Below are 9,375 nucleotides of genomic sequence, written 5' to 3'. Positions count from 1 at the left end.
ACGTCCAGATAACGCGATACGCGCTGGATTTCTGGAGGGGGTCGCTCAATGCAGTAAAGCATTGTGGAAAAAACCTCTGAAGACTAACGGAGTACCTTGCTAAGCTGACTTTCTTCCGTTTTAAACCACTTTGGACACTCTTTGTTTTAAGGTAAGCGTTTTTAACCTATACTCTAAATACATGTTTTTTATTAGCGTAGTCACTATAAACTGATAGGGTTAGGAAACTCAACACCGATGGGCTTGGCTGTGGCCTGCAGGTGCCTCTTCTGTTTGTCTTATACGTCAAACGTTTCTTACACATCTTTTTGATGGCCTAACGTAATTTCGGATGGTTGTTACTTTTACCAAAACGTACAGAAGTGGGCCTCTAATAAATACAATGCTTTATAATTCTATCAAAAGCTCGCTTGACAATATTAAGTCAGTATTAAACTGGTGTTAGCTTAATTAGAAGAAACAGATAAGAGGATACCATCACCTACCCGATCACTTGTATTATTGTTGTTGTTTAGCCTAAGTGGATATTTGTGAGATAAGTTGTATCTGATTTTTATTTTCTAACTGGGTCCAAAGGGTGCCTTCATACAGCTAGCCTTATGCTTTGTTGTCTCAAGAGTTGGCTGCCAGGCTACAGAGCTGCTCCATCTCATGGATGGATGACAGAAAGCCGTTATTTTTATAGAACGTAAAATGTATGGATTGGTAAAAGTTCTTTTAATGTTTTTTTTTCTTCATTTCATATTTAAATATACTACATGCTAACATTTCAAAGTATTGTTTTTACTCCTAGTTTCTTGTTTTCCTTTATAATCCGGATATTTGAGTTTAATTTTCAACAAGTCATGTAAACAGTTTGTTTAGGCTTCCCAAATTAAATATAGATTTGAACTTTGTTTGTGTATTAAAGTTTAATGTATTAGTGTGGTGTCCGACCTCAACAGATGCAGTTCTTATTTAATTTAAATGGCAATAACTGACAGTGCCAGTTAATTTATTTCAGTATAAACAATGATATTAGGTTCACAGGGATTTGATAGACTCAGATCTCTGAGCTGAACTCTTTGTGTGTGTTTATGTGAGTGTGCCGGTGTCTGTATGTAGTATCATCAGTGTGATAGTGTTGTGACAACATTAAACTCACTCATTTACTTCTGCCGTTTAGCAGGCAAAAAGCAAATGACGCACATGCAAATGGACTTAACAACCGGCCACACCATAAAAAAAACACACATACTTAGTAAGCCTGTAAACTCTCAAATCCTTCTGGTCAGGCATCAATCTAATACTATCTTCTTAAGATTATCTTAGGATAATCTTTAGATTTATGGGGGTTTAATAAAAATGTGATGAGCTATAATATGAACTTGGGCTCTATTGACAATCTATAAGCATCAGATTGCTAATTATTTGAAGTTTTTCCTGAAAGAAGTTCCTTACCAGCATTTAGCTGCTAATTTAACATTGTGCTCAAAACAGAAGTCTGTCTTTCAATGAGGAGAAATCGAGAGCTGCCATTTTTTATCTTAGAATTTGTGATGTGTCAAAGCAGGAAGAGCATGGGTGTAACGTTGAACATTGAGATGAAGTATAGATTAGTTTTTGGGCCCTGTTATTGTTTAAGATGACTTTGTGCTGTGGCAAAAACAATGTAGAAGACATACAGAGGCCTTACATTGTCAGTGGTTTAAATATCCATCAATTTCCTGGAAAACACTAAACACAGAAACTTAATTATACCTTAATAGTGCTGGTGTTTTCATGTCTTTTTTGTTTTAACTTTCCACTCACTTAATTTATTGACAAGTATGGAACCCACCAACTATCTTATTCTTGGGTGTAAGATTAACATTGGTAGTATACAATTCAGGAAATAAAGACAGTAGTTGCACTTTGATTCCAGTAAAATCTGTTTTACAAAACGGATAAAAAGTAAAGATAAAGGTGTTAACATGCACTTTTGTATCTCTGACTTTGATATAGATTAGTAAGCATTTGTAGTAGCTTTTTTTTTTAAATTATTTTTTAACAAAAGGTTGGCTGTGGTCTGAAAGAATGAGCAGAAAGGAGTGTTTTCAGTGTACAGATGAAAAGACAACCAACAAAGAAATCCTGGGAAGGCGGGCTGATATGCAGCTCATTTTTCACTGTTGTTGTCGTTCTACATGAGCAGTTTAAATGAAGGCTAGCATGGAGCTTTGTGATGGGCCCAGATCTACCTCATCACATGCCTTTCGTGGTTGGTGGGGAATGCGCTTCCCTTTCCCAAGGTCTTGAGTGGAATAGATGACCTTTAGATACCAAGTTAATCAGGCAAAATTTGTTGTACTTTCAGTACGGCTTAAACTTAAAACATGAATGTGTGATCGAATCTGACCTTTCACATTTCTGTGTGAGACTGAATAAGAAAATGAAGCGATGGAGTACAACCAATACAGGCCTGTATGGTCACAATAATCTCTTCTCTTCTATTTTCCCATGGTTCATTTAATCTGAGAAGCTGACTCTTTGCAACATATGTGTGTGAACAGTGAGATAATGCTGGCTATCTCTTGTAAACTTGTGATTGGCTGCTGAATCGTGAGACATCTTCTAAAAACCGGAAAATAATCTGCAGCGTTTTTCTTCACTGGGTGACTTTAGTTTCTCACTTGATTCTGCTGAGGTCTACACTGGTAGGACACAGGTAGAGGGGTCCAGGTAGTTGGAGATAAACTGTGCACTTTTCTGTCCTTTTCTGTACAGTTTAATCATTTTTATGTGTTAAAATGAGAGGATGTCTTATCTGGACTCAGGAGACTTCATTACCTAATTTGGCCTCAGAGGTTACCTAACCTTATGAGGGAAGAAGTTTTATGTTACTCCTGTTGGTTTAGTCATGCTGCTCTCTGTGAAATTCATGTCCAGATATAAAAAGACCTCGTTTATATTCTTGTATATAACACCATTCTGTTGTACTTTGACTTATCACAGGATATTATTTGCTTTTTCCCGTGTTAAACATTATTACTATGAAGAAAATATAGAGTTATAAAATCCATGTGTCTTTAGTGGGCACCTAATCTCACCTTGTCTCTCTTTCTTCCTTTTAAAGTGACTCTTCAACCCAGAGATGAGTTTTGATCAACCTCCTCCATACCCAGGTGGTGGCCCAAGTGCTCCAGGCTACCCAGTCCAATGCCCTCCTCAACAAGGGTACCCTCCCCAGGGTTTTCCTCTACAGCAGCCTAATCCAGCTTATCCCGACTACCCTCCTGGACCAATGGGCCCTGGAGGTCCATATCCAGGCCCAGGACAACCTCCTTATCAAGGATACCCTGGGCAGCCACAGTATGGCTGGCAGGGTGGACCCCCTCCTGGGCCTATGTATGGAGAACCTCCCAAAAACACAGGTGAGGGCTGACACACAGCAGACTATGTAATGAATAAGGGTGGTTAACATAACTGTGTACAGCAGGCATCTCGAAGCAGTGGTGATAAGAAAAGTGCTTTGCTCAGAGGACAGGAAACAGGGCTTCATTAGGAGAGTCTCAGTGGACTGCAGTAAACTGCAAGGTAGTGATCACATGAGCAGTTAGCTAAGCTACCACCACCAGTGAGCCAATGTACCAATATTTAACTGTTGTGTGATTTAATTTTTTATATTTCAAAATGTTAAGTGGGCACATTGTAAAAGTTAATAGTAACTCAGGATGAGATTTTCTTTTTGTCTTTTAACAATATGTGAAATGACTAAGAATTGGACATAAGCAGAGTTTTTAATCAAGTTTTTTTCTTATAAAACATTTGACTTGAATCAGATTTACAATGGAGAAGAAAATATAGACGTACATCTGACTTTTATTTAAAATGTTAAAGGGTAATGACAGTTCCAGGGCCTTGCTGAAGTAACGGGTTAATAGGTTCTAGCTTTGATCTGCAGTGGCGTGAAACGCAACACCCAGGGCGACATGCTAAATTTAGCTCACTTTTTCAGCACAGGACTTGCAGGTAATGAAGCCATTTCATATACAATGGTAACTTATTGATGGTAACAGGAAAGAAAGCAAAATTGCAAATAGGATAAAATTTAAATGTAAAATGTCTGCTGCAAATACTTTTTCTCTTCTCTCACGTGATTTTAAATCTGGCTTGACATGCTTACATTTACCTCACTGGTTTTTTAAACAACTTCTAATTTATCACAAAACTTTGAATCATAATATTTTCATTGATAAAACTGGATCTGTCATTGCATAGGAAAACTATAGTAGGTAAATATGCAGTTTAAGCTAACAGTTTCTATTCAGCTGCATAGATCTGCAAAAATCACCTCAACCCTCACTGATGGAGCTAAAAATTTTTTTTTAAAATATATTTATTTATTTTTTTAATTTAGCCTCAAATTGGTAAATTGGTCAAAAAGTTGTTAAAGTAGTAATTATTGATGGCTTTATCTCTTCATTGTCAGTTACTTTTATTTAGCTCCATTTTTGAGTTGAGCCAGTTTTAAAAGCGTGTTAATTTAGCAGCATCTCCCATGTGAGCATCTAATAAACTGTAAGACAAACTGTGAAACATAAATATTCAAAAGTGAATACGCAAAGAGAAAAGCTCTTGCAAAGAACATGGATAACACTTTTTTATAACGCTCTTAAGATGTGCTTCTTCTGGTTGATCAAACCAAAGTGTTTACTATCGAGTTTCTTATCATGAAACATTTTAATAGAGACAAACTTAATGAAATATTTGCCAAACATTAATTAAATCTTCCTATCATTACCAGATTGTTGATTTTAAAAAGTGGTTTGCAACCTTTTCTTTGTCATTTAACCAGCAGCTGGTCCCAAGCAGCTTATCACACAGTATTGACTGTTAAAAACTGGACGAGTGTTTGCTTCCACATAAATGATTAATCACACATGTGAAAGGGGAGATGTAATCATTGTTTGACTTGTTGTTATTCTTTGGCTTGAGCAGCTTTTACATGCCATGAAAGGGCAACATACATTTTTCATGTTTCTAATGTAGATGTATTTGTATGAAGGAAGTCAAGAAAGTGACATGCAGTGAAATATCTGGTTTGGGCATCAATGCACTAAATGTTAAAAGCCGTCACCGTCTGCTCAGTAATACCTCAGATGTTTGATCATGGGTCTTGGCTGCTATGGCATTACCATGGAGATGTACTTCCCATGGGGAATGTAATTGGAGGGAGATCCTATCAGCCATGATTACCCTTGAACTTATTGCTTGAGACTTGACTGTGCAGTTTGAAGAATTACCTCTGGTTTTATGTAGCTTTTGTACAAACAAAGCTAATTTCTTTATCTATTCTTTTGCCCTTTCTTTAATCTTTTACTGTAGTGTACGTGGTGGAAGACAGGAGGAGGGATAATACAGAGGACACGTGCCTGACAGCCTGCTGGACAGCTCTGTGTTGCTGTTGTCTCTGGGACATGTTGACATAACGCTATTCCCCTAATGTTTACTCCTACAACTCTCTTGCCGCCATCTCTATGCCTCGATCCCCCTGCCCCATTCCCCCCATCTGCCTTAACCCCCCTCTTTACAGTGCCCTCTCCATTTCCTCAGTAAGTCCTGCACTCGTCTATTAAAGTCTTGATCCCTTATAGAAGCCTTGTCTCAGAGCCACTTCTACCTTGATGTGAAGCCCTCAGTACTGACACTCCGGTCCACCAGTTTGACTGTAGCAGCCTGCTTCTAAACATAACCATAATTTCAGACTCTTTACTGAAGTTATGCACCGACACACAACAGGTGCATATGCACACACCAAGGTAGATACACTATATATACATACAGCGCATACATACAGTATATATGGATCTCAGGCTCATCTAGTGTGATGTCCTTTAGCACTTTACAATAATTACCTCTGTAAAAAAAAAAATACTCCTGCCTGCCTGTTCACTCCTTCATAACCCCTCCCTAAAGCCTCTTAAGATATGTTGTCTTCAACGCCTAAGGACTGTTCCTTATTCTGGGCTTCGCCCCAATGTCCGCCAAGACCCTGGCTGCTAATGAGCCTCAGGGTGATCTTCAAAATCTGATGCTTGAAATGTAACGCTTTTTTATTTCTTTTTCTTTTTTTTTCGAATGTCTGTCTTTGGATATATTCAAATAAAAATAAATGCAGTTTTTAAAAAGACAATGATTTTAAGTTTGATTACTGTAACATTTTATGGCTGCAATTTCTTCTAATATTCTTATTACATAACCTGGGGTAAAAAAAACTGTGATTGCAAACTGGAAGAAACATTGTTATCTGTTAGATGCCTTTTTTTGCTTTGAATGAGAGACTTGCATTAAAGTAATTTATTGCCATAACGACTGACTCATTTTGCAATTATTGAGTGGATGGCAGTGTTACGTATGTATGTGTGTGAGAGATCAAGGAGGGGCAGAGACCATTGATCAGTGCTGTAGCTGTTCAGCTATTTTTAACACAGTAGCTATTGACTTTGACCACATACTTCTACATTAATATGTTAACATGCAAGAACCTTCTTATTGTATTTTATTTTTCTATATATACTCAGAAAACAAATGAAAGCTAAGACTTTATTTGTTTCAAAAGGTAAAAACAGTCTGCTGCTGGAAATGAGGTATAGTTGGGGGGCCAACACACAGGAAGCACTTCAAAATAAGCATGCACAGCCAGTGGAGGCTGTGTGATTTGGTCTACAACAAAGAAAAAACACGGTTATTATAATCCGAACTATTTGGGATGAGTTTGAAAATCATTTATCAGCTCAGACTAGAGCCTTTTACAACTTTATAGTTGTAGAAAAGGGGTAAGCTTTCTCCGAATTATATATATATTTATATAAACATGAATAAATTAGAGGAAAATAGCACTGCTACATTTTTTGGTAAGTGGCAAACTTTACTTCTCTTAAGACATTTCCCTTTTATTTGTTTTGCTTTAATTTATTTTTCTTATTTTAGATTTTTTCATGCCTTTGCCACCTTTTCCTTCCCTTTATATGTATTTATTTGTTTCAAGGGGAAAACCATGGTTCAGTGTTTGTTACTGTTAAAAAAATCAACAGTATCAAGTGCATTACTCAAAACTCATCTTCCATTTCCCAGTAGTTCCATTAGATTTGACCATTTCAATCTGCCAGTGACAAAACCAGCATTAGTCAGGTGGTCTGTTGACGGTTTCAGGACTGTGAGACTTTCCACTCACATTGGGCTCACTAGAACGGTGTCATCGAGGTCACATCACCCTGTCTTCAGCAAAAAAACCTGATGTCTTTGATACAACAAGTTCACAAGTTACAGCTTTTAAAGTTACTGTACTGGCGGTTTCACTTCACGTACATGCAATAGTGTGTTTTGGAGTTGCTGTTGTAAAAGCTACTTTGGGAGTAAAAGTTGTGCAAGTAGCTCTATGTGGCAGCTGCACGTGGTGATGTGAAGGCCCACACATTTGGGGATTTACCAATTGGGGTGGCAGTGTTCACTGCATCACATCTGCATCTCTGTCAGTCTTTTTGCATGGTGCCTCCCCCTCTTCTTTCCATTACCCTGACTGTAGAGTCCTCAACATTCTCAGCTTCATTTTAAATGAATGCTCCTTTTCTCCTCTTTTTTGACATTAAACTTTCTGCTACCTTTTAAAACTGCTGTGGTTTTGTGTGTCACAGCCAGTTCTCTACAAATCTATTTTTAGTCACGATACATTCATGTACAATTTTCTTTACAATGCACTTAAATATAGTACTTAACAAATATACAGTTTTTGAGTAGATTCCAATATTTCCTAGCACTCACCAGGTCTGCCTACATCTATTGTGCTGAAGACAGTTTGTTATTGTGGGAGTTTAAACATTGTAGCTGTGGTGCCCTCTGTTGGCTAAAGTACATTATAACATCATTTAAACCATTAAAATTAGCATTAAATCTTCTCCAAAAAAGGTTTTCCATATGATGCAGATCAGGCAAGTTATGCAGATGAAATATCTGTGAGAGCACTAGCTATCTAAATAAATAACCTAAATAAAATTCCTACCAGAGATGACTTGCATTTCACCAAAGCTGTCAAATCAAGTGATATGAGAGGGTTCCCCCATCTCACTGATAAGAAATATGGATTCACGTGCAGAATGAGCTCCCCCTTTCCCAAAGTGTATAAAAGTAAATTCCGAGACTAGAGGATCTATAACTATTTATTGAGCCTTTACATCCTATATGTTCTCATCGCCTGGTTTCTACAAACCAATTATCCAAAAGTGAATCCTGACACATCAAAAAGAGGAAAAATCAAGCAAAAGCAAAACTCTCACATACAAACTAAGCCCAAGAATAAGCCCAGCAGTGGGCTGCTGTGATTATAGCCTGTCACAATTACACAAATGCAACAAAAAATAAAATAAAAATTACCAAAAAATTTGATAAGATTAAAACAACATAGAACTCCTTTTAAACAGGTGATGTGCAATTCTGTATATAAGTGCAAACACAGTATATGAATGAACAGGTGAGGGGAATTTAATTTTTATTACCCTGTTTTTTGTTTAAAGGATTAACCTTGTTTGGCAGTTTGTACAAAATCTTAACACTGAAACTATGTTTCATGTGTTTACCAGGAGTCAAAGATAAAGTTTTCCTCTGGACAAAGATTATTAAATAACCTGCTGCTATTCATGTTTCCTACACACTGTGAAGATCTTACTCCTGCCAGCTTACCCAGAGCACTAACTCTGGATGGAGTGATGGCTGGCTACAACATCAGAGAGACAAACTAAAGTTACGCTTGACTCTGAAAATTACAACAAATCAATCCACTGTTTATGGTCTTTCTGTGTGGCGTTTACATGCTCCCTCCAGGTACTCTGACGTTCTCCCACTGTCCAAAAACATGCATGTTAGTATGATAAGTGTTTGTAATCTTCTGCCAAGGTGTGAGTATGAGCGTACGTTGTTGTTTCTCTGTGTTGGCCCTGTGATTGGCTCCAGCCTGCCCATTGACGCAGAACTAGAATAATCTTCTAAGGGTATAGAAAAAAAAAATGGATGAAATCATCCACTGCACAGACAAAAAAAGATAAAAGCTACATCCCACATTAAACCATTATTTACGTACACATTAAAGGCTGTAAAAAAATTATATGACTCTCCATAAGAAAGCTCTGGTTGGTGATATTCATTTCTCTGATAAAACTAACTACATTTGTTAGATTTAGATTTCAAAACAACATTTTTGACAATACTATAATAGGTTTTTTTTTTATTTATTTTGTTTTTATAAACCTTACAATACTAAGCTCTTCTTGTCAATACTGCCAGTAGTATATTGAAAAATGCATTCTGGGAAGCTTGGTTATTCCAGTTTCCCACACAAGTTATCCACACTGTTATCTGAAA

General features: G+C 37.1%; 1 protein-coding gene across 1 annotated transcript; it reads left to right on the top strand.

The window, feature by feature from the left end:
- LOC121643406 (cysteine-rich and transmembrane domain-containing protein 1-like) lies at positions 1-6,330 on the top strand. The gene is made up of 3 exons (XM_041990810.1): positions 1-151; positions 3,095-3,392; positions 5,347-6,330. The coding sequence occupies exons 2-3, from the start codon at positions 3,113-3,115 to the stop codon at positions 5,448-5,450; spliced, it is 384 nt and encodes a 127-aa protein (XP_041846744.1). The 5' UTR covers positions 1-151; positions 3,095-3,112; the 3' UTR covers positions 5,451-6,330.
- Positions 6,331-9,375: the final 3,045 nt, after the last annotated feature.

This window comes from Melanotaenia boesemani, chromosome 7 (assembly GCF_017639745.1).
Source record: "Melanotaenia boesemani isolate fMelBoe1 chromosome 7, fMelBoe1.pri, whole genome shotgun sequence".
Lineage (NCBI taxonomy): Eukaryota > Metazoa > Chordata > Actinopteri > Atheriniformes > Melanotaeniidae > Melanotaenia > Melanotaenia boesemani.
Note: the sequence above shows the minus strand (reverse complement) of the source record. Positions and strands in the feature narration are given on the sequence as shown.

Coding starts and splice junctions, on each gene's coding strand:
- LOC121643406 (XM_041990810.1), top strand. CDS start 3,113: ATGAGTTTTGATCAACCTCCTCCATACCCAGGTGGTGGCCCAAGTGCT. Junction 3,393..5,346: donor AGAACCTCCCAAAAACACAG/GTGAGGGCTGAC, acceptor CTTTTACTGTAG/TGTACGTGGTGGAAGACAGG.